General features: G+C 25.8%; 1 protein-coding gene across 1 annotated transcript; it reads right to left on the reverse strand.

Moving 5' to 3' along the window:
• Positions 1-1,064: 1,064 nt before the first annotated feature.
• On the reverse strand, positions 1,065-20,674 carry LOC145843174 (uncharacterized). Its single transcript, XM_082950634.1, has 29 exons — positions 20,650-20,674; positions 20,222-20,366; positions 18,381-18,489; positions 16,033-16,202; positions 15,678-15,780; positions 15,090-15,217; positions 12,891-13,017; positions 12,311-12,472; positions 11,951-12,054; positions 11,452-11,641; positions 11,108-11,272; positions 10,594-10,908; positions 10,104-10,280; positions 9,585-9,780; positions 9,079-9,191; positions 8,348-8,549; positions 7,415-7,496; positions 6,734-6,821; positions 6,152-6,407; positions 5,418-5,571; positions 4,762-4,843; positions 4,273-4,381; positions 3,964-4,095; positions 3,509-3,654; positions 3,144-3,219; positions 2,620-2,758; positions 2,222-2,306; positions 1,666-1,734; positions 1,065-1,414 (listed from the first exon to the last, which is right to left on the reverse strand). The coding sequence occupies exons 1-29, from the start codon at positions 20,672-20,674 to the stop codon at positions 1,259-1,261; spliced, it is 4,005 nt and encodes a 1,334-aa protein (XP_082806760.1). The 3' UTR covers positions 1,065-1,258.
• Between the last annotated feature and the right edge of the window lie 6,567 nt (positions 20,675-27,241).

A 27,241-nucleotide genomic window follows, 5' to 3' on the forward strand; every position in this document is an offset into this window, starting at 1 on the left:
AAACATCATTAATTAAATGATATTTTTGATTTATTTTAAGAAGGTTATTTAATTCAGTGCTATGATGTTTTAGGAGTTCTATTGACATAATAACTTAAAAGTTGGTAGATCAAAACCCGTATTTACTAAATAAAATAAAACTTTTGTTACTAACTTTAAACGAATGCAGTAGTATTTGTGTTTTAAGTTTAAATTACGGTAAATCTTAACTAAAAAACAGAATTAATTCCTTATACATACATATTTTCATCAATTAAAGTTTTATACAATGTTGCGATTATAAGTAATACACAACATCATTTAATAAAAAAACTTTTTATTACTGAAAATTCAAACGACTTCAAAAATATTAAGTGGTCTAATAATAATTTGCTATAAGTAAAACATTAACCTAACGACAAAAAGTTGTAGTTAAATAGTAAGAAGTGTTGCAAGCTTAAAAGTTATATTTCTCTAAAGTTTTTCCACTAAATAAAATTATACGGAATAAAAAACAAAAAAAAACTTAGAGCAAATATAAACATAAAGTATAATAAAAAGTAAGATATATAGTTACTCCGTTTTAAATGTAACTTTCACATAAACTTCGAAAAATTCTAAAATACACAGGAAAATATGTAGTAATTTTATATAAGCTTATTTTGTTTTTAAATGTTAAAATACTGTAATTAAAAAACATATCTTAATGTTACAACATCAAACTGAGTTTAATATTTATTATTTCAATAAGTAGTATAAACACGCTGAAAATGTATATTTAATAATTTTTAGTTTGTTAGGAAATAAAAAAGTATTTAAAAAAATATTATATTTTGTGTCTAATTTATTTTGGGTCTTTCTTGAATATAATTTAAAGAAATTAAAAGTTTCATGATATAATATATAGCTAAAGTTAAAATTCAACAAAGAAAATTTATAAATATTATTTAGGTGCATATCAAAGTTAAAAACCATAAACACTCCATCTGTAAAAATACCTCAAATACTTATACATAAAAATGTAAAACTTTTCTAGTGAAAAAGGTTACCTAAATGAACAACCAAAACAACCTACAACAATTTTACCAAGTTTCAAATAAAATTCCTAAACAACACGTGAGTTATTAAAATCATCTGTAAAATACCTCAAATACTTTTACATAAAAACTGTAAAACTTTTCTAGTGAAAAAGGTTACCTAAATGAACAACCAAAACAACCTATAAAAATTTCTACCAAATTTCAAAAACAGCAAATTTCCTAAACAACATTATGAAACATTAAACTTTCCCGGTGTACTTGAACACCCTGTTGAATTTTTTGTTGAAGCTCTCGAAGGTCGGCTTCAATGGGTTGGGAATCTGCCTGGCCATCATGTTCACGATGTGCACGTCGCAAATTGACATCAGGTGGAACACGCACGTCGACAGTTTCTCCTGTGAAAATGTGTTTGATTGAAAATTTCATTTATGAAAATTAAACAGACTAATTTTAATGAAAACAAAGCATTTACTTAAAATATTGAGTGTGCAGTCATTAATTAGGAGTTATTACTATTTATGAAATTTTTTTGAAATATTTTTGTTATACTAATATTAAAGTTAATGTTAATTTGTTATAATAATATTTATGTATATGCGTTATACTTGTGGTTGAGGAAACTATTATAAATTACCAAAAAACTAACTCTAGTGCTGTCTGTGACGTCACACGTGGCAATTCCGTATACGTAATCCATTATGACGTATGAACACCTCTGTTGAAACAAAATTTAAGTAGTACTAATAATAACTTTATAATTGTTCTTATAGCAATATTCTACATTCAAATTTTTAACTAATGTAATGTTGTATTTTATTTACAACATATCTGTGTTTGAAAAGGTATAAAATGAGTGCATATTAATAAGCTTTAGTTTAAACACAAGATTTTCTGAAAATCTATTGAAGTGATAAATATGTTAATGCATGAAAGAATTCAAATTTATTTAATTACCCATATTAAATATACCAATTTAAAAAAGGTTCTTTAAGTTATAGGCAGTGTGATGGAAATACTAGTTATAAAATTATTTTGTAACTGCCAATATTGTTAAACATACCAGCATACATCTAAAATTGAAAGAAGTTTATATACACTTTAAAAAACTCTTTACAAAGTTTAATATATTAAGTTTACAAAGCTTAAAGAATCAGAAAGTTAAATCATTAATCAAATAAAACTGGATTAATAAAAAAACTAACTCTTTTGTAAACTGATGGGTATTTATCAGCGATGTAATGACAAAGTTTTTCTAACTTTTCACACAGCTCGTCTGTAGGCTTCTTGCTATAATTAACATTTTAAATGTTGTTACTTTATGTATCATGTACAATTTAAGCACTTTGACATCATACAAGTTAGTGTTAAACATGCAAAGAAACTTTTACTTCTTAACTCTAAAAACTGGTTAAAATCAAATACATTTAATATAGTCAAAAAATATTACACGTAAAAAAGCAACGTTGTCGCAGTTTATAAAATGATAGTTGTGTTTTTACTATTATAAAATCTATATATAATAATGTAAATATTAATTAAATCAAATATCCAGAAATATATTTTCATCATTTTTACTGGATAAAAAGAAGTTGAAACTGACGTGTTGAACTTGATGACGTAGTTGAGTATTTTTCTGATGACAGAAATGACACAGGCGATCATATCGATGGCGACGCTCTTATAGCTGACGACAATGTTGTTCACAACATTGTACATCTGCAGCATTACTTCCGTGCTTCCTGTTGAGTTTATATATTTTTAATTGTTAATGTACTATATCTAACAAGTAAGAGTAAGATCTCAGCTGTTATTAAAGCTACTAATTTTATAAAAAAACTTTAGTTATTTTTAAGCTAAAAATGTTTTTTTTAATTTAATAGAAAAAATCACAAAGGTTAGTGTAATTACCAACCATAAAATTTAGTCATCTTCTTGTAGAAATTTTTAAATAAATGATAAAATAACTATTAAAATACTCAAACTAGTTATTTACCATGCAGTAACCTTATTCAAACAGCTTAATCATACAAACATTTTGTTTAACATGTTATAAAACGAATTACTAACAAACTTATTAGTAAAGATTTTTTCTTTGTTTAATAAATTAAAAATCCGATTACTAACCTTCATCTTGACTTAATTTGGGAACATTGACCAGAGATGAAAACACTTTCAATATTTGACGAGGGCCGATCATTTTCTACAAAAAAGCTTAGTTTTTATTTTTGAAATACCTATGAGTCCAACAAGATGGCTTAGAAAATATATATAAATACCATATACACAAGAAGTAACGTGAATGTATTTCAAATACTTGTATTTGACATATAACTTTACATTATGAAAAAAAAAAAACTTCCTCAGAAAATCCAATAATGAGATACTGAAAGATAATAAAAACAAAGCATTAAGCGTACAGTCTTTCGAATACACTTAAAATAGGAAACGTATTGTAGACCTATTTACAAATACAAAATGCAGCAACTCACAGGTCCCATAGCAATCATTTTGGCGGCAACTTTCAACGCTTGAGCGATTTTGCGATCATCGGAAAAGTTCAGAGCGGTCAGCGTGTCGAAACCGTTTCGCATGAAATCCATGGATAACTTCTGCCCTATTTCCGCATCACTTTCTTCTGTTGAATTTATAAAAGTTATAAAAAAAAATATTTTCAAGTCTTGTGGTGTACTGAGACAATTAATTAATAAATTTATTTACTTCTGTTGCGGTTATTTAAAATATAAGTTTTGTTGTTTTGCACATGAAGATTTAAATTAATAAGTAAGATAGTTAACTATGTCTGTTAATCATACAAACTGATTATTGAATAATCTTAATGTGAACACCATATAATCTACAAATTTCAATGATTTACAATAATAAAAAGTTCAGATTACCTAATATTGAAAACAAAACATTGACAATCATATTAATTAAATGAAACCTTTTTCAGTGAGATAGAAGAATGTCTTCTTCTGTTTATAGTAACAGTAAGTCATTGTGTTGACAAATTTCAAGGACTGGTGAAAATGTTCGTTGTTTTCGTTCAAGTTCTCCAAAACAGAATCGAAATAAGCTGCAATAAATATACAAACAGCTAAAAATATAACCTAATCGAAGTTTAAACAAAACTTCACTAAATTTTAAAGCAAAATAAAATTTAGCTTATAAAACTTAAAATTTAAATATTAGGATTTTAATTAAAAACCAATAAGTTGAAGTTTAATTTCACATAAAACACAAAACAACTGACTTTTGAGTTGTTGGTTGTCGGGGTAGAGAGTTATCAGCATGATCACAACTTCATCACTGCAACCCAGCGAACTGTCCATCACTTGCTGCCATTCACCAGCTTTCCAGCCCTGTGATTAGTAATACATTTAACAATTCGAACAGTGAACATTTGCTTTAGGTAAACGTAATATTGGTTGAACAAAACTTTCTAGGTTGTATTCCAAAAGTTTAATAAACATTAATCATTGTGTTTCAAAGTAAATTATTAAAGTTAGTTTAAACTGAAAAAGACGCAACAAGAATATCATTGTTTAGAAAAATCTTAAAATTGTTTGAATGACCTTGAAGTTGCCTAATTCAACAAATATTTAAGTTTATAAAACAAAAACTTAATTTATACACATCAAAAGTTAATTAACGGAACTACTAAACTGATATGTTTATTGAAAAGAATACATGAATTTTATAAAACAATAAAAACGGATACTAATAACAAAAAAAAACTCACCTCAATTTCACAAGACAACTGCTTCAAAAACATAACCACGTTGAAATAACATTTCTTAAAACTTTCATCGCAGTCTTTTATACTGTTATCAAAAAAAAATATTTTATTAATAAAACAAAACAGTACAATATGGAATATTTCACATTTATAGAAAAAGTTAATCTCATGTTCGACAACCTTTATTTCACAGCATTGGTCAACTTAGAAAAAAAACTGAGTATTGAAGTTTATATATATTAATAAACCAATCAAAAAATGTTGGCAGTCGAGTTATTTTATAAGTATCAGATAAACATTTTAAAAACTATAACGCTATAAAATTAAAAAAACGACAAATATATTGTTTTAACTTTAGCTGATAAATAAAGCTAAAACTTTCGTATTTGATATTTAGCAGCAGAGATAAATTTTGAGTTAATTATACGTTAACTTAACTTAAACAAGTTCTATATTGAGAAACATTTAACGAGAAAATAATTAGTACTTGTAATTTATATTACAAAGGCTTTAGATTGTTACAAAACTGATCATAAAAACTTACTTTTAAAACTACTTCTAAGTATAAGTTAACATACATACATCATTTAAACAACTATTAAAATCAGAATTTGTTTCAAAACTTAATACTACGAAATCAGACAATCAAGATTGCCTACCTGAAATTTTCCATGAAATTTCTTGTGTTTTGAAACTTCTTATCACCATTCAACTTGCAGTCAATGAAGTCGAGACAAAACTTAAGAAGAAAATTAACTTTTTCCGAATTTAAACCTTCAGATTTTTCTGCGGAATTCGAGTAGAAGTGTGAGCCTGTAAAAATAAAACAATGTAGATGTATTTAATAATTACATTATACGATACTATAAATTATCTAGATGAATTAATAATTATATTCTAGGATACTAAAAACCAACTCTGTTAAAAATATGGCATCGTACTATAAAAAAGTATTTGATGTCTGTTATGTATGCACATTCAAACATAAAAGAAAATCTAGACTTTTATAGATGTGAATATTTTGGACGAGTATTTATAAAATAAGTTTCTTAGTTTAATATTATATTTAACTATTACCGAAGTAAACTAATAATTATTTTAAGAAAAAATCAAAAATAACATAATATTCCAACAACACATAATAAAAACCAGTAAAGCTTATATTCTAAAAATGGGATAACAATTTTATAAATAAACTTTTTTAATGCTAATAGTATTTTTACAACTTTCTGTCATAGTTTTATAAAAGCAGTCTAATATAAAACTTATAACATAAAACACATATACCAACTCTACACATTTAAAAAAAACTCAAACAACAATTGTTAAATAAACTGTGTAACTCTTATAACACATGCTACTGGATTAATCATTAAAAACAAATTCAACCAACAAGTTTCAAGTTGATCCCTGCAGTACTTCATCCTACTATCGAGTTGGGTGTTTTCCCTGTTCTGAATGTTCTCAATACTTTTCATTCTGTCGTTCCACCAACTGAAGTTGAACAAGTGATGCTGGTTGCCAAGCGACGTTTCAATCATGCCGCACAAGCGGCTTGTTCCCTGCAGCACGAATTTCACTAACGACATCACAACTTTGTCCCTGAATTTCGCTGATGACATTTCAACTTTGTTGCTTGTTTGGCAGCACTGTGAGAGAATGAGGTTTTTAATTTTGTTTGTAGTTGATTAAAATAATGTAGACTGTTTATAAATTGTAGGCTATTTATTATTGTTTGCTACTGAAGATATTTTTTAAGATGCTTGCTTGGAAACTTTTACAAGCTGAAAAGAGAATATTTTGCTTTAGAACTATTTTTAACTTGCTATAAAATAGACGATTTTAAACATTATGCACTTCCTATTTCTGTTCTTCTGTCACTTATTTCTAAAGTTTAACTCATAAAAAGTTGTAATTTTTCTAATAAGCTTTGTTGTTTTTGCAATAAAGCATAGACTTGGTGGGATGAATTTACCTTTTCTAATATTTTGTGGGTGGTTTTCGTGTACAGAGTTGTTTGAACCAAAACATTGATAATGTCGTTTAGTGGTTTTCCCATTGAACTGAAAATAAAAACAAAGTAAAAAACTTAATAAATAATTTAACATAAAACAAAAAAAAACAGATTATTATACTTTAAAAATAAGTGTAATATTATTTTTCATTAAATCTCAAAAAAATTTATAAACAAAAATGAAAAAATAAAAACAAATTATACAGTAATATTCCTTTATTTTACCAACATATGTTTCTGTGTGTTAACGAATCAACACATTTCAATTGGGTTCTGTAAAAAATAATCACTGTAATATGAGAATAGAAGCATAGAATAAAGTAGGTGTACACATGTTTTCATTAAAATTAAAACAATTTCTACAAGTACAGATTTTTACAGGTTAATATTTTCATTACAGTAATTATTTTTTTTACATAACCCAGTTGAAGTGTGTTGATTCGTTAACACACAGAAACATGTATTGGTACAGTAAACGAAGATTACTGTATAATTTGTTTTTATTTATATTTCAGCCAACTTGTTTCACTAGCATCTTTTGTTAGCAAAAGATTAAATCTATATTTTGAACAGTTATATAAAAATGTATACATAAAATTTAAAAACACGTGTGTTTGAAAATTATCTGAAAAGAAAATTTACCCATTGTACTTGTTATGCATCAAGTTAAGAAACTCTGGAGCTGATAACACTGAACAGACACCGTTAGGATTAGCATCTTTCACTGTAAAAATATTAATTGTATTAATGACAAGTTTTAATAGTTCAAAAACTATATAAACTAAAATGACAATAGCATTAGTTGAAATGAAAAATTTATTCAAATTACTGCGTTTGATTGTCATAAATTAGTAGCACAGTTTTATTGAGTTGTAAGTTGGTGGTAGTTTAAAATCACTATGATATTAGTTTTTAATTGTTACTTTAAGAGGTGTATAAAAATAATTATAAAACTTTTCAAATGTTGTAAAAACGCCAAGCTTTGTGGTGTATAAAACTAAAAAGTGTCGTAATTAGTAAAAGTAAACATTAGAATGATATAATACAAAACAATTTCATTATAAAACGTTAATACAAGCACAATTTTAAAATCTCCTCTGAAAAAAAGCACAAGCAAATCTTGGTGTAAATTAAAGCTGTTACTTGAATAAGATATTGCTAGTTTTTTCTGTTAAAAACTCAAAATTTTAATAACATAAACAATAACCATACTAACTGATAACATTTTGCATCTCAGTGAAATTTTACAAAACTTGATTCGAATTAAAGTTGCTGCTTAGATAAGAAAATACTAGTACTTATCAAATAAAACTAAAATAACCTAATCAACAAGGCTAACAACAAGCTAACCAAGAAGATTTCTAAGAAATCATATAACACATTAGAATGATATTATACGAAACAATTTCATTATTAAAAGTGCATATAAGCATAATTTTAAAATTGCTTTAAGAAAGAAAAGTATAATTAAAACTATATTTAAAGTCAGGTTGCTACTTAGATAAGATATTAAAGAAATTTTCAGTTAAAATATAATAACAAAAATTTCAATAACAAAAACAATTTGAAACTTACCAAGAAGGCTGCGCATCACAGTGAGGAGCTTCCCATGCGTTCCAACTGACACGACACAGTTCTCATCGTAATCAGAACGTGATACTGCGAGCGCGGTCACAAACAAGCAGTACGATCTACCCGCGCTCGATTTGCTGGTGAGCGGAATTCTCAGGTGGTGTTTGTGCAGGCAGTCGGACAAGTTGCTCCACGGATGGTTCACCTTTTGTTTGTTTGTTTTTAAACACTTATTTTGTAGAGTTGGTCGGTCGTTTCAGATTGATAATATGATTAGAGAGTTGTGGGAAAAATTATGAAACGTCATTTAATTAAGAAGTAAAGTTACGTTATGCAGCCGATTGTAAACTATTTAGACTAAATTTAAAACTTTAACAAAAAAACAAAAAACAGCCTGAAAATAAGAGTTTATTAAAGAATATTTTTAGTAAAACATAGTACGTAAATATTTATATGTAACACTAATAAAATATTACTAAGAAGTGTCAATATTATAACCTTTGTTTATCAAAGACAACAATCTAAAAATAAAACTGCAATTTGAAAAAAAAAAATTTTTTTTTTAATTAATTCCTAATCTAAAACAGTCTTTTAAGTATAAAACGTTGTGTTTGAATAAAAATAATAATAAGCTTTTGATTACGACAAAGTACTTTTCAAAACAAACTTGTATAGAACACTCATACATTCACCTACTTTTATATAAAACTTTGAAATTAGTAACAAAAGCTAACCTTGCTTACACTGGCACTAGTAAATGTATTACTCAGAATTTGTTTGATTTTTTCATAATTTATATCTTCTTTTGTGAATAAAATTTGAAGATCATCATATTTGAGTTCGGCAACTGCAAGACAAATCATAAGTATAAAATTTGACTTTAATTTATATTAATGATAAAAACTGATAATATAAAGCAAAAACTTTAACATAAAAAAAATCATAAAAACATTTCCTTGTGTATATAATTTTTACAGAACATAAAGTAAATTAAAATGTTAACGAAGAATCTCTTACACATACATTTCAGTTTCGACATAAAGTTGAGTTACAAAAGAAAAAAATTTAAGTTCTCATATACTACTTGAAACAAATAAAAAAACAAGTATGTGTGTACAAGCTTACTTGTGTATTATTTTGCAGAATAAAATTTAATTGAAAACTATACTATAACAAATCTCCAATGTACATACATTTTATTGTTGTCGCAATCTAAGGTTACATATCAAACATAACTCACCAGACAGCAAGTCTTTAATCAAAGCAGTTAGAACGTATTTCTGTCCAAACAGTTTCTGCAGGGAAGGTGCCATGTTGTTGAGCAAATCGAGAGATTTTTCTCTCAATTTCACTTCTTGTTCGCTTTTCGCGCATTTCAAAGTTGACAGGAACTTTTCAATCTCAGTTACTTGATCAGAAACTTTCTTTTCAGGATACTATTAAAATATAAACTTGAATAAGAATTCATTAAAACATATTGATTTTAATAAAATTATGCACGCCTGTTTTAAATACAAGCTTCTGAATTCAAGAAAATAAAATAAAATGTTTACAGCTTGTTTTAAGAACTTGTTCAAGTAAATAAAAACTATGTACCTAAACAAAACTACCAAGCTATTGAGTTAAAAAATTTGAATAAATAAATATCATCAGTAAATATAAATGTTAACATACGAAATCTAAATGAAAACAGGGTGTATGTATTCATACTTCAAAATATTTTGAACTTTAATAGAGAATATACAACGACATAACAAACTTTTTCGTCTCTCATCCAAGACAGGCGCAGGCAGTTCCACTTGACAGCAAAGTACCTCGCATCACAGCACTTTGAACTCGTCATCAGTTCGTCCACCTTCTCACAATATTCCCCCTCGCAAAACTTGTTGGCAATTGTGACGTCATCGACAACCTGGTACTTGCGCAAGCCGACCACCTGTGAAAAGTAACTCTTCGTTTAATTTTACTTTGACTATAAATTCTGAACGATCAGTAAAAATAATGATAACTATAATAATATTGTTACTACTACCAATGATAATAATGTTGCAATTAACAAAGACAATAATGATTTGTCTACAATAGTGAGCGACCTGTAAAAATCATAATAATAATATTTATACAACAACTTATTGAATCAAAATAAATAATAATGCAACCAAAAATGACAATAATAATAATAATAATAGAAACGATAGAACTACTAAGAAATATTTTAATCATAATATAAATAAAATTGAGCTTCTTACCTGCTCGTCGTACGTCAACAGCAAGCCGGTCCAGACCTCTTCGAACTCGCCAAAACCCTCAAGCGAATCCGCCATCTTAACAAGTATCCTCACCACTCTCGCGTCAAACTGAGTTCCGTGATCGAACAAGTACAGGGGCCTGTACTTCATTAAATCTCTGATTATTTTCAGGCAGGCGAATTTGAACGTGCGGCTTGTGGATGCGGGAACTGCGCCCTGGTCCAGTTTTAGCCTTTTCGAGGTTTTCAGCTCCATAGTGTCATCAAGTGGCCGCTTTTCTCCGGCGGCGTGCTTCGGTTCGGCTGCGGTTTTTACCTGCGTTGTTTCAAAGATTAATAGGTGATTTTACATCAGCTCTAAACGGTAAACTAAATAAAAACAAATACCTACAAATAAGTTTTTAGATTAAAATTTTTAAATATATAACTCATACAAATCTATTACAAAAGCTTTTTATTCAATTTAAAGTATACATATGAGTTATTTAAATAATTAAGATATAACTAAAACAAACTTCAGCTTGGGAATGCATTTTTGCTAACAGAGTTTCAACGAGGTCCAAAACAACTTTTCTGTTGGCGTTTTTCAAATTCAGCCTCACGCATTTGGAGAAGAGCAACACCAAGTGTTGGGAAATTTCGCCCTGGTTCTCAATAGCGCTTAAAAATATGCTCAAGAGCTGTTGAGAAAATAAATATTAAAAAGTCTAACTTGATTTATTTGATAAAAAATTACTATCTGATTTGAAAAAATTAGCAGAAATGCAAAATAATTAATAAAATTTGATCAATAAAAAATATTTTAATTGGACAAGTTATACAGCAACTATTTATATTGTTTCATTAAAAAACACTTCACCTTCTGCACTTGGATGCTGATCGACATTTGATCGATGAACTTCACAAAAACTTCATCTGTGTCATTGAATTTTTCACCATCAACTTGCAAGTACATCTGAGTTATTTTGTGGAAAATAACGGGCAGGTGAATCTCTACTGAAGAATGTTGTATCTTTGAGAGGACGGTGAAACATTGGATTATGGAGTTACTAAAAGTAATAAACTGTGTTAATAAATAATAAAAATTTAAAGCAAAACTAGTTTGGGCATCAATACGAGAAAAAAGTGATTGATTGTAAAAACAACTTGTAACTTTTTTTTCAACTTGTAAATTTGTCACATTCTTACATTTTATAATATTACAGGAGGTAAAAATTGTATGCACACAAGAAAAATCAAACCATGAAAATAGTTTTTTTCGACTATAAATACTTATTTTAGTTCTTATAATTTTCAAATGGAAAACTTACATACGTGTTTTATACACCACTGATTTAAACAAGGTAGTCAAAACTCACTTTATCGCCAGAGGTTTTAGGATCAAGCACAAATTGGAATAAAATTCATTTTGATCTTCTTTGGACTCGTTGAAGACGTTCTTACTTTTGTAATCGCAACTCATCTAGAAAAAATACAATGAGTTTACACATAATTAAATTTTACTAAACAAAATGACTGTACAAAACAAATCTACAACAGTAAAATATAATAAAAACTATTTTTTAAATTTCTTTAAATAAACTTTCTTTGCACCAAACTATATAAGATTTTATTAAATTAAATTTTTCATTTCCATGTTTTAAGATCTACAAAACATTTAAAGAATAAGAAAAAGTGCGTAAACAACTGTATTGAACGTTTTTCTAGAAGAAAATTACCTTGATCATGCCACACAGAGCCTTTACAAAGTTTTCATCCATCGCTTGCTTGTTCCTCTCAAAAGCCAAATTGTACAGCTGGATAAAGAACTTGAAGCTCGACACTTTTTCCAGGTCCGACTTCAGAAAGTGCCGGTAGAAAAAGAGGTAGCCGTCGTAGTTCTGTAAAAGTTAAAATAATGTAATTAAATGTTATGACTTCTTATGTGTGAACAACATGGGGGCAATGTTCACATGGTTATTATAAGTTTACAACATGTTTTCTAAACTACTTGTAGAAATTTACGTTTTCAAGTTTTAAGATACTTTGTAAGCTTTAAAAAACCCTAATTGGTTTGTTGTTGAACATGTTTAATTTTGTTATTATTTATACTTACACTTCTATAACAGTTAAATTTTATTCAATTGTAATTCTACCTTTGATTTTTCTACAAAATGTATTTCATTAACATGTATGTAATATTCTCTTGAATATCATATAAAATAAAATTAAGCTAAAGCGAAATTGTCCCACGTCGGAGAAATTCTACAACTCATACATATTTATGTATTTACTTGCTAAACATGTAACATTACTTGCCTCAACCGAGCTGAGATTTTCAACCAGCTTATCGCACACTTCCTCCGGCTTGCTCTTCGTCTTCTTCTCTTTTGATTCTGACTTGTCGTTGGATTTGGTGAAAATTTTCATCAGCAGGTGGTTGGACCTTTGATGTAAAATTAATTTGAACAAAAACGTAATTGCAGACTAATAAAATTTGGTTTTTAGAAAATTTATTTTAGTTGTAAGAAGTCGTTTTTGTAAACTGTGTTTTAAATTGCTGCACAAAAACAACAGTCGACACAAACAGATACAAAGATTCAAAAGTCAATTAGTTAAAGCTTTATAAGATGAAAATTTGAAGCGAACATTTAAAAAATTTTGTTAAAAGTTTCAGATTACAAAAATTATGCATTTATTATTTTGTAAAAAAAGAGTTGATCATGCCAATTCGATCATCAGACCACAAGTTTCGGTAGACCGAGACCGGTTTCGTCCTTATTAGGACTCATCAGTCAGTCACAACCAAAAAACTTGTAGTCGTCAATCTACAGACGGTTTACCATGCTTTCGCATGAAGCAACCATTTGCTGGCAATGATTAGTGACGTCAATTAAATAAATTTGTTAAATTTGAGCTTGTCTCACGGCAAACGGAAGTCCGGACTTGTTCTGCAGACTTTCGCCGACTTTGTTGATTATTATTTTGTAAAGACTAAAAACAGGGTTGCCAAATATTTTAGGCAAGTTTTCTCCAGGTTTTCAAAATTTCCATTAGGTTTTTAAAAGTACACATTTTGGGGTCTATTGTTAGTGTAAAGTTAAGTTTAAGGTAAGAAACTGCTTAAATAGTATAAAAATATTGAAAAGATACTGTAAAGTTACTTTAAATATTTTTTTTTATTATTAAATTTTTTTAATATATAAAAATTAACGATGACAAAAATTTATTATCTATATGGTTTTACTGTTTTACATGTAAAGTTTTTTTTTAATTCAAGGTTTTTTAGTGATTTTGTTCAAAACTCAAGGTTTTTCCAGTTTTTTTAGCCTAAATTAAAAAACTCCAGGTTTTTCGGCGACCCGGTAATAAGCAAATATTGATATCATTTAGAAAATATTTTTACTGGCAAGCTTTAAAAAAATGTAAATGGTCAAAGTACTTTAAATTATTGTTTACTACTTTTGTTGTAGTTTACATATCCGTAAGGTTTATTAATACGCTCAAACTAGGCTAAAATAGAATCTAAATTCTCACTAAGTTTCCAGTGTAAATATTTATGAGTAATGTATTTTTCTTAAAAATTAAAAACCTTGCAGTTTTAAAAAACTAACACTTTTACAATATTAGCTTAATAATTTTTTTTTTGTTGATAATTCAAAAAACAAATGTTTGTTTATTCAAAATGATATACAGCTTTTCTAAAATCATTACACCTAAAAACATAGTCTTTTGGTTTTTTAGGAGTTTAAGATAAATTTTAATTTTTCTAATAAACTTTAAAATACTAATGTTCAAATTTTATTTATTTATTTGAAAGTACTTAAGCTATTTGGTATTTTAAAAACAACTTATAAAAAGAGCAAACTAAAGAAAAGATCAGGAGTTTATCAATTTTTTCAAACAATCTTTATTTATTGTCTCTCTACAACTACAAGTCTCTTTAAAAATTAATAAAAAAATAAACAACTTAACAGAATATAGTTTCTTAGCTATTAAAAAAATCTGAAAAACACATTAATACATGTTTATAATTCATAGGCATTTTAATCATAAAATATTCATTTAACGGTATGCTAGATATTATATGTAAAGCAATTACAAATTTTTTTGAAGTTACTTTTACAGTAAAAACATTCAAAGATCAGAGATAAATTAAAAGAAAAAAATTTCTCAACCAATATTATGACCATTAAAATATCAAACAGCTAAAACTGTGACCTAGTAATGGACACACATAAGTTTAACACAACTTGAAAAATATCGCTAGTTATAACATAATTTTTGCTAAAACATACAAAAAATTTCAATAAACTGTGTAGATTTAAAATAGTAAGTCAACATATTTTTATGAGGCAATAACATTTTTGTATTTTTTTTTGGCCTTACTTAGTTTCATACTAATGGTTTACATTTATGGTCATAACCAACAAAATAGTAAATCACCATATTTAATGTAAATTTATTTTTTTGGTTTCACTTAGTTTCATACTAATGGCCATAACAAACAAAACTTACTTTTTGAAGAACACATCAACATACAACGATTCTACAGCGTTTTTGAGACAAGTGTTGCCAAAAACTATTTTTTTGCAAGACATGTTTAACGTCGGAAGTAAAAGTTGTTCAACAAAGCATTGCTGCATCTGAAAACAAAACAATATATAAAAAAAAAATTGTGACAGAACTTAATATTTGTATATAGATAATTAAAAACATATAGCATGTTTTTTGAAGGTCAACAAAATTTAAAATCTGCTCTAACTCCAACACACTTTAAAATTTATAATTTGCGAACAAAGTTTACCAGATAATCAAAAATATATTTTCAGTTTTATATAGAAAAGTATAAAAATAAAATATTCAAGTGCTAACAAGTCAAGTGAACAGCCTTTTACTTACAAGTCTTACTGTTGTGTTAAATTTACTGCATTTAATATTTCAAGTAAAATTCAGAAAACAATTGCCTATCATTAAGTCGACTCAAAACCCAAACTTTTTTTTTAAATGCAACAGCTACAAAACTTCTAACTAATGTTTAATAAACCTAAATTCAATCTTAAACTAACAGCATGAAATACTAAAAGATTATTTAAAAGCTATTACCTTGAATGTATCAAGGGAGTCGGCCATGACATCCCTGATGTAGATCAACAGAGTCTCTGTGAACTCAAACAATTCATCTTTGTTTGCGCAACTTTCATCCACTCTGTAGTTGTGGGATGTTTTTGTTTGTAAAATTTTTATTCATAACTATGCATGGTTTTTACATTACATATTGTAATTACATGATTAAAACCTTTGTAAGTAAAAAAATCAAAAATAAAGCCACAGTGTTTTTACTATTTTATTTTTGAAACGAAAGTGATTAGTACTTATATCCAAAATACAACATCATAAATATGCTAAACATATTATGCTTTAAACTTATACAAAAAAAAAAAGCAATCAATCAACTCACTTGTTCAACGCGGTCAGCCAAGATGCGGTTACTTGCAAAAAAGTTTTAAACTGTATCTTGGGGGCTTGTGATTGGGTTTGGTAGCTGTACAAGCGCTTCACGATGACAAACATGCTGTTGAACAACTCTTCATTGCCTGGCGACACTTTGCTCAAGCTTTGGATTATTTTCTGCAAAGTTTCAGATTATTTCATGATAAAATGTATGCGTCAAAAATTGTAGTCTCAAACATGAAACTACCACATGTTTGAATTGTCTAAATGTATTACGACTAGTTAAACTTTAACAGTTAACATAAAATACTTTTTTATGTCAATTACTAGTTCATTAAAAGTATATGTTTTACAAACTATTTGTCATGTAAAACTGTGTGTGATTTACAATAAACTTTAAATATTCATAAAAAGTATACAAGGAATCTAAAACAAAATATGTACAAAATACACAAGGCCAAAAGGACTCAAGGTTATTTTTCACAAAAATCTAAAATGAATCTTTATATTTTAGCTCAAAAGATGAAATATAACTATGTTTATTTAATAAAAATCTTCATACTGTTGTATAATAAGATATAGTCAATTTTGTAAAAAAATCACATAAGAAATAAGTCAATGTAATTCTTTTCAGTAAATCAAAATTCATTAAAACATTTTTGTTTTTATTTAAAGTGCTAGAGGCTTAAAATTGTTAGGAAAACTTTTAGGACTTAAAACTTTCTCACACTGGATTTTTAGCAAAAATAAAAATTTAACGATTTAAACTAGGGGTTCCCAAACTTTTTCAAAAGGCCCCCTTTTAAAAAATTCAAAAGTTATGGCCCCTCCAACAAAAAAACTTTCTATGATCTTTTTTGCTCTTCATTATTATCTCCAGAATATCTAGTGTAAGTTTCAAATTATGGCCTTGTGGCTACCCTTTTTACAGCTAATGACCCCTAAATTTCTTAATTTTTTTCCGTAATATATGGTATAAGTTTCAAAACTACCATTAAAAACGCAAAAGACCTTTTTTTTTCTCTTCATCATCAACTCCAGAATATCTAATGTAAGTTTCATTTTAATTAAAACTTGAAGAAGACTAGTTATAAACTCTAGAAAAATATAGACTTATAATAAATATTTTTTCTAGTTGGAACTTGTGATACTAAATCTGTTGAACTCATCAAACTTGATTACTTCAGTCTAAAACAGGGTTCAGCAGGTCAAAAAAAACAACCTTATACCCTTAAAAAACATGTTTATAACAATTTTCTTTAACAAAGAAATAGGGTTAGATTATATTTCAAAGATAACATTAAAGTTTTAAAATACTATTTTGAAAAAAATTATATCATATTAGTTGAAACAAAATTTCGAATAAGGCCAGTAGGCCGCAGTTGACCCTTTGTTTAAAAAACATCTTACTTATATTATCTGGTAGCTGTAATTAAACTCTACAAAACGTAATTTTTAAATAACAAGAATGACCCCCATACCACCTTAATTAAAAATCATTTATATACTGTGTTTAGGTAAAAATTTATAAAAACAAAAATTTAATTTGTAGAACAAATATGCTGTAGAACACTTTCAATTGTTGAAAACAGTTAAAAATCTACAATATTTTGTCTTGATTTCAGTTATTCTTTGCTTTATTTTCATTTTAAATTAAGGTAATTTTGTAACAATTTTAGCAATCAAATAAAATAAAAAAATATCTGTTTTATAAAAAAAAACTTCACTTTGTTGTGCTCATAAATACATCAGAAACTATCATATAATATTCTTTAATTTGTGATTTAAGTATGAGAAATTAAATTTACATTTCTATATAAACAGTGCAAGACAGTTCAAAAATTCTAAGTTATTGTTTATTATCTACTTTAGTATAAACAAAAAAAATCAAACATTTTACCACATAATCTTATTAATAAAAACTGCATAAATGTGTTATTCTTTAAAAATTTAAACTATTTTTGAGATATGTCTAAACTAAGTTGTGAACTTACTAAAATATAGTAATTTTTAATAACTATTAATTTTTTGTTTTTATTAATAGTTTATTTAGATTTTGTATAACATTATAATCTTATTTGTTAGGTCTATAAAATCTTTTTTTTTCAAATAGCTGTTACTTTTTGGGATATGGCCCTAAAAATTTTTATTTAAGAATTTGATTGTCATGTAACCCAACATTAAGGTATCTAGCAATTAATTAAGTATTGGAGAAGTAATTTTTTAAATTATACTTCTAACAGTTTTGAAACAAAGTTAAGTGCTAAAACTTAACTCTCCAAGATTTAAAAACTAAATAAACAAAAATTATAAAAAACAAATAGAAATTTGAATATTTTAATATCTTAAACTAACTGTAATCAAACTTTTAGGAATGCATTTTTCATGATTTGTTATAACTTCATCCACAAAATGTTTTTCTGATAATAAAGTTGACAAAAGAGTCCAAAACTTTTCTTCACCACTGTAAGACAAGTAAATATAGTTGTAGTTTTATATTATTACTATAAAAAAAAAATTATCTCATACATCTGTCTTTTGAAAACTATTCTAAATATTTAGTATGTGCAATTGTACAAAATAATAATAAGTTTTTTCAAATTTGGTACTAACAGTAAATAAAAAAATTGATCATAAATAACTCATGTAACTTTTTTTAAAAGTTTTTACCTTCTTTTAAAAGTGTTAAGTTGTCAATATAGAAAAAGTATAACTACTTGAGAAAAGTATTTCAACATGTAAATAAAGAAAAATAACTAAAAACTTGGTTACATTTAAAATCTAATTTCAATATAAAGTTTATAATGATATGTCTGAATAGTAACTTTGAACTAAAAAAAATTACCTAAGGTCTATATAATTAGACTATGATGGTAAAAACATATTTTTAGTAAAGAATTCATAAAGAAATAATCCGGAAGGATCAAAAACTGTCCTGAGTCATCCTATGTTTTATACAGTCCTTGAAATAAGTTTAAAATGATTCAAATTTAATAAAAATAAGTTTTCAATTTAATGGGTTATAACATAACAATTTATTAAAAATAACCCAAGTAAAACTCTTCTAAAATATGATCAAAAAACTGGCCTGAGATTTTCAGAAACCTTAAAACCATCCTGAGTTTTTTATTTTAAATATGAATTGGCCTGAGTCATCCTAAAAAAAATCAAACTGTTTTAAGTTATCTTGAGAGTGAGCAGCAACCCTGTAATTAAACATATAATATACAACAACGCTGGTTTATTAAAATTAGAAATGTCAGAATTTGAATAGTCATGCACCCAAAAACACACACTGTTCACAAAATAAACAGAACCAATTCAAATTTCAATGAAGCACTTGCTAAAGCGCCTTGTTTAGGGCATAGTGAGGGTCCACCTTGATTTTTACAAGTTGATCTTATTTTATGGAGTTTTATCTGAGCTATCAGACATTTTTTGACAGCTTGAAAAAATTCAAAGTAGTTTTTGAGATATAAGCAATCAAAGTTGGTGACCTCAACAGGTTTTAATAGAAGGTCAAACCAAACACGCAAAAAAAGACTATTTCATTAAAAATCTATCTTCTCCTTCATTTTTAAACAAATTTTCATCAAATTTTTACAGAAGTCCATTATTATATTTAAAGAAAAATAAATGCAGAAAATTTTGCAATTTTTAAATATAAAATTTTTATTAAAAAAAACAACCTATACGGTTGTTTTTTAATAGAATTTTTTTTTTAATTGCAACATTAAAAGTCTTTAAAACTATAAAAGGAATGTTTTCTAAAAGTTTGAGGTCTCTAGCTCAAAAAATGAAGGAGAAGATATATATTTAGTGATTTTTTTTTATTTCCAAGAAAGTTGACCCAAAAGATTTGCAGTCCATACGTTTGTATTGGAAACTGTTTACAAAAATTACAACATCTCAAAGTTCAATTAGATTTTTTACTCTATAAAAAATAGCTTGTAGTTTGTACTCAAAGCTTTTACATAAGAGGCAATGTTATTTTTAGTAAAAATAATTTTGGACCCCCTTATGCCCTTATTCTGGTAGATAAAAACAATATTTTACTCCTTTCTGTTTCAAAAGTATTTAGCTACTGATCAAAAACATATCCTCCACAAAACATTTCAACAAGCAGATAACAAAGTACACACATGCAAACAAAAGTTTCACCACAACAACAGAACAAATTCAAATGAACAACTCACTAAGGCGCCTTGTTGATCTGGTAGACGAGACAGTTCAAAACAGACAGGTGCCTGTGCAGTATGCTGGTGTTCACCCACATGTACTTGATCAGCTTCTCGCAGTTGCTCCAACTCGTCTTGCTGCTGTCCAGGTTGTGCAGGCATTCTGAAACATAAATTTCATTAATTAGTTTGCTATGATTTTCCTCTTGAAATATAAAAAACTAGGTGTGATGAAATAGTTTGTTATATATTCAGCTGTCATTTCTAACTAAAGTTTAGAATTTTTGTTTTAAAATATTTTGTTTCTTTAACAAATACAGTGTTTATAAGTTCTAGACACCCAAGTATGTATAATAAATACAATGCATACAATCAAAGTTTTAAGAAGTGTTGATAAAAGGTAGCTACTTAATCTTTATGATAATTAAAATTATTCAGTTTTTTACCTAGTGGAAGATTCAATGATTCCATTTTGTACCAGCTTGTATTTAAACTACAATAATCTGTCAAGTATACTTGGATACTATCATAATAAATATTTAACTAGCAACTAAATTTCAAAGATAAAAATAAAATTTAATGGCTTATACAGGGTTGCCACTTGTTGTTTCAAAATTTTCTCAAGGTTTTTAACAATTCCTCCAGGTTGTTAAGAGCACACATTTTTGGGTCTATTTTTTGTTGAAAGTTAAGTTTAAGGTAAGAAACTGTGTTAAATAGTATAAAAACATTAAAAAGATATTGTAAAGCTACTTTAAATGTATTTTTTAATAATTTTTTATCTATATGATAGATTTTTTATGTAAAATCCAAACTTCACTACTAAACATGGTAAAATTGTTAAAAATTTCAGGTTTTTTTCAAAATTTCTTAAATTCCAGGTAAAGTGACAACCCTGCTTGTAGAAAAATACTTGTAATACAACTTTATTTAAGCTAATACTGCTTTATTGAGTAATTTAGTATAATTTTTATTCAGTTTTATTTTCTTTGTCAGATATTTAATGCCAAGTTAGTAAAATTAATTCTGTACAATACCATTTAATTATACATTTCAAAATCTTATTTTCTAAAATTTTTTTTTTTGTAAAAGATAGAAAAGACTAAGTGCTAAAAATAGTATAACAATTCTGTTTAAATGTTTGAGTTTTGTTCAATAAATTATGATAAAATCAACAATAGTTGATATTTTTTTTTAATAAACTAGATGGTAAGAAATTATTTAAAACATAAATTGAGTTTAATATTTAATTTGATCAATACTCTTAAACTAAAACTTGTAAATATTTATAATTTAATTGTTTCAAGTATAACTTCAGTGTGAAAATGCTTTCTAGTTTTTTCAGCTTTGATATCCATTATTTTTTGATTTGACTAGGGCTAAATGAATACTAAACTTAATTACTACTTTTTAAGATTAATGTCTTTATTAAAAAAACATGATGTCATTTCAACTTTTTATAAAATTTTAACTAAAATAGTTATAGTTTTAATTTTGAACAAGAAAGGATAAATACTCATCTCAAATGTAAAACTTTTTTGTTTGTTTCAAATACCAGGTTTTATAGAGGCTTTAACTGTGTTATTTTTAAATTTTTCTGACTCCTTAACATTTTCAATATTGGTTTGCTAAAATTTTACAGCTTTGCTGCTATATTTTGACTTAAAACATATGGAATTCACACCGCTATATGGTTGACTAAACATTAACATTCACCACTCAAACTTGAAATTTTTTAGTTTACTTTTATATATAAATGAATTTTTATAAGGTGTAAGTAGCACTTAGTTTTAGTGTAGTATTTGCCGAGTATTTAGAACAAAATTATAAAAATTCTTAAAATAAAAGAATTATTACAAAATTGAAGACCATAGGGAAGACGCCAAATATCATTAAAAAAAAATTTTTTTATTTTTGGTAAAAACATTTTCAAACAAAATTTAGTAACATTAAAGTATTTTGTAGCAACATATTGTTTATTGAACGACAAAAAAAAATTGCTCAAAATATTTGGTCATGGGGCACGAAAAAACCTTTCGGTTTTTAATGGAAAGAATAAAAGATTATTCTTTCATTAAAAACCCAGTTGAAGTGTGTTGATTCGTTAACACACAGAATCATTTGTTGATACAATAAAGGAAGATAACTGTATAATGTGTTTTTATAAACGAAACTAATAAACTAAACTTTTCAATTCTAGTATAAAAATTTTTAAAGGTCATTCAGAAAATTACTGAAAATATATTTTGAAGCCCATAATATATAAGTGTGAAAATGAACTATAAATCTCATTTTTTTTATATATTATGATTTGATATCTTTATCGGAGAATATAACACTAAAACTAATTATAAAATACCAAAAAGTATTGTTATCTGTTTTTATTATTTATTATTGTTATAAATATTTAATACTATGGATGTTTTGTTAATTGTTTACTAATCACGGTGGACAATGTCCACAAATATTTTGACACAAAAGTAGGTGCATGTTTTGATTGGTATCCTGGAGTATATGCACCCACTAAAAAGTGAAATAAAAAAGTTTGTTTATTTATTAATGGTGTTGTTTAATCAAAAACTTTACGTTAATAGATTTGTTTGTATATTTTTGAAAAAATTGTAATTTTGAATGTTGAACTTATAAAAGGTAAAGATTAATGAATAGGTAAGATAGATTTATATTTTGCTTGATGACAACCATTCTAAAACTAAGTTAAAATGTTCACATTTTTAGCAACTTAAACACATAAGTATTTCTTTATTGTACTTACAGCGTATTTATTGCGGATCTAATAGCTAAATAAAATAACTAAGATAACTTATGCTTTTTTTTGTGAGATAGGATTTATTGTGTGCGATAGAGAAAAAGTAATACTTTTTTTTTTGAGTTTATTTGATTTTAAAGAATGCATAAAATTTTTCTTAACTTATTTTAGATATTATTAAGTTGATTTGTGTTGTAGTTTCTTATATAATTTTTTTTTTTTTTGATTATGTCAGTTTTCGTTTTTTTCAATATTTTTTAACACTTATATATGAAATAAAGCTAGTTTGAATATTATTTAAAATATTGTGGTGATTTAGTAACAATAAAAAACAAAAATGCTTTTTGTTTTACAAAATATTTTTTTTAATATCATGAAAAATTAAACATTATGTCTCAAAAAAAAAAACAAAGTTCGTTTTAAGTTTTAAAGTTGAACAATACTACTTTTACAACTTAACTTTTATTTTTTGCTTTTAATTTAATGTAAACTCTAAATCTTAATACATTTATTTAAACATACTTTTAGTTAGGGTAATTATCTAAATTTAAGTTAAAGTTTTATAAAAATAATAAAAGTGTAATTTTAATTATAATAAACTGCATTGAATTTTACATTATACGTATTAAAGCATTTTTAAAATTTAATTTGTGTTTATGTAAAATTAGATTAAAAAAAAATTGATATATCATTTTAGAAGTATTATGGTAGCTAAAACTATATGGTCATTTTTGTGAACTATAAGAGTCAAACTTTCACAGTTATAACAAACACTAGTCACTAATAATGGAGTATATTACTAAAAATATGAAGAAACTGCTTTTGTATTAACAATTTGTCAACTTTTTTTAATGAGTTAAAGTTTGCAGCACAAAATTTATACTTTTCCAAAAATATTTAGAAGATGATTTTAAACATTTATATGTGAATTATAGTACTTAATTTTACAATAAAACATCATCTTAGTTTTTACATTTTTTAGAAATTTGATCAAAAAAGTTTTTTATGATGTTTTGTAGATGTATGATAAAATGTGTAGCCCACAATGAGCTTAAAGGCAAACATTAAATTTTTTATATCTAGAAAAATAGACTAAGTATTAAACATTGTTACATAGTCCATACAACTTAAGATGTTTTCGCTTAGAGTGTTTTATAAATTATGTTAGTTAAAGAGCTGCCATTTTTTTAATTTTAAAGTATATCAAATATTTTAAATGCTACTTTAATGTAAAAAAAGTTAAACTAAAGAAAACTATGTACAATACCCTTATATATGACAAACAAGACAACTTTTTTTTTTGAATATAGTATATATGTTATAGAGGTACTGAAAAGGTAAATAAGTCATTAAAAAAACTTTTTTTGTATATATTATTTTTTTTGAAAGTTCAAAAGGTGATTTTATTAAAACTTAAGGGTACACTATATTTAGATACAAAATTCTGTTAAGAAGCGTAACCTTTTTTTACCCTGGCCAAAACAAATACAAAAGGAAAGCTAAAATTAACAGAAAACGCAGTCATGTGAAAAAATATATTATAGGTTTTTCTTACAACATTTTGAATCCTAATAAAAAAAATCATTTCATAAGTTTTGAGTTTTATCTTATTTTTAAATATGTAATATACCATTTTAGATAAAATTATAAAAATAAAGCTTTCAGTGGTTTTTTTCTTAATTTTGGTCAGCCTTTTTAAATAAAAACTTAAATTGAATTAAAAAAATAAAAATATTAAAATTTTTGTAAGCTTAAATTTACACAAGTCCTTTAATCAAACTATGTACAACACTTTGTTTGGTTTTATAGTCACCAAACAGAGTCAACATCTGAATGATTTTTTAGTGAACTGTGTAACAACTTTTTATAAACTAACACTCTAACACTCTTGCCCTGATTTTTTCTAATGTTTTCATTATATATTCATAAGTTTAAAATAAAAAGAAAGCAAAGAAAATTTAAAAGTACCAAATTAAAAAGTTTTTATTTGCTCAATTTATCAAAAACAGTTATTCAAGCTTTAACTTTACAGAAAACTTATAAGTGTTTAAATTTAAGTAATTAATAAAATGAGGGTATTTTAAATGATTTTTTTATATCTTGTTTATTTATTAATTTAAATCATAAAAAATGATTTATACAAAAAATCGTTCATTTAATTTAATAATTTATTATGTTTGTAACAGTAATGTATATACTTATTTATGTGGTATAGCACACTACTCTTAAATAAAACTTAAATTAGTTATGATTTAACTTTGAAACTAGCTTGCTTTTTTTAGTTAATTAGTACCCAAAAAAGTTAGATACAAAAAAAATTATCATCAAACAATTTTTTTAAATTCTAATTAACTAATAAAATAACTGTTTTAAATGTAATGAATAAAATTAACATAGTTCTTAACTATAACTAAGTTTGTGATCAGTTTTATATTGTTCTCTGCTTTTAATTTTTAAATTTTATAGTAACAATTGAATTATATTTTTGTTTATTTTGTTTCTTAAGTAAAAAAATTTTTATGCAACATTTTAATAGTAATTATGAAAGATTTAGTTTATTTAGTATTAAGCTTTTAGTATATTATCCACCTAAAACATTTATCAATATAGTGCAAAATATTCCGGCTACTATACTTAAAGGTCAGTCTGACTGAACTTAGTTTTAAAATTCTAAGTCAGCAAAAACCTTTTTTTTTTTTTTCAATTTTAATTATCAAAAATTTGTACATCAATTAATTTTTGTGCAAGGTATAACTTCGTTTCGGTATGGTGGGTTAGAAATAAGGATATACAATTTTTTCTTTAAACCTTTAAAAAATTAGCCCCAGACTGACTTTTAAATATACTTTCCAAATATTTGAATTGTTAACATACCTTTTAATTACTGTTTTCGAGAAAAAATACTTTTAGATAACATTTTAGAAATAAAAGATAAATATACTTTATTGCTTTATTACTCTCTAGTATTTTTAAAGTTTAATATTATATTAAACATTTTAGAATGTTAGCTCTAATAAGACATCTTTTTAAATTGTAAATAGATAACAAGTAACTGGTTTTTTGTTTAACAATATCAAACTTAAGTTAGTAACCCCATGCTTGTTTTATAAAAAATTGTAAGTTTAATTAAACATCAAAAATATTGTGCTCAACAATAAATTGAAGTTGAAACATAAAAACTTTATCTTTTTTCCAAGTAGGAAAAAAAAAACTGGCTTCAATAACAAAAATATACATTTATTTTAGAATATTTTTATCTTTGTACTTAATTAAATATCATAAATTTAGTGACAAAAACTATCTGTTATACTCCAAATTAAATTTTAAGAGATTTCCATGCTTTTGTTAACAAATTTGTGTACTGTTAGCTTGTTTCAAGAGTAAAAATTAAAATTTCTAGCTTGAATTCAAGAATAAAAGTACAGTAACCTCTCGCATCTTTACGCACTCGTGACGTTACGCACTCTCGTTTAGTTACGCATTTTAGAATTCTAAACAATTCAAAAATAAAAATTTCAATTTTTTTAATGTTGCACAAGTTTATTGTATTTTTTCAATTTATAATTTATTTTTAAATACTAACTCACTTTTCTATATCTTTAGACTTTGTAAACTTATGTTACTTGACTAATTAATAAACATTTAGCTATACCTCAACCTCAGTATGTCAGAAATATTTTAACAATGAGAGATTAAATTAAAGTTCCGAAAGAAAGATGACTGTGTTAAATAATGAAAATATAATGAAATAATGAGAGTTTAAAACACAAATAAATAATACAGCACTCTTGCCCTACATATAAATAAACATCTAAAAAAGAAATACGTTAAGTACCAAATAAGTCACAGATAAATAAATTTACTTATTATTAAAATTAGAAAATTTTTTTTACAAGTGTTATGATTTTATATAAAATTAAATCCTTTTTTTTTTAAATATATGTATATTTTGTTTTCATATCTATAAATAAAGTAAACAAGTTGTTAAGGATGGAAAAGTCCCCAGTCTGCTTTTAACAAGAAGCAATATCTAAAAACAGCCATTATAGTGAGTTTAGTTGGTACCTCTCGTATCTTTACGATCTCTCGTATCTTTGCGCACTTTTTCTGTGGACACAATGTGCGTAAATAAGTGAGAGGTTACTGTACACTCTGTTCATAAAACAATGTTTAACTCAAAACGATTAATCAGACTAAAATGATTTTTTTATTCAAACAGAATTTAAAAACAAGTGAGTTTTGTATATATTAAAACAAAATGTGTTAACTTT

The sequence above is a fragment of the Thalia democratica genome, chromosome 8 (genome assembly GCF_965202585.1).
Source record: "Thalia democratica chromosome 8, ktThaDemo2.hap1.1, whole genome shotgun sequence".
NCBI lineage: Eukaryota > Metazoa > Chordata > Thaliacea > Salpida > Salpidae > Thalia > Thalia democratica.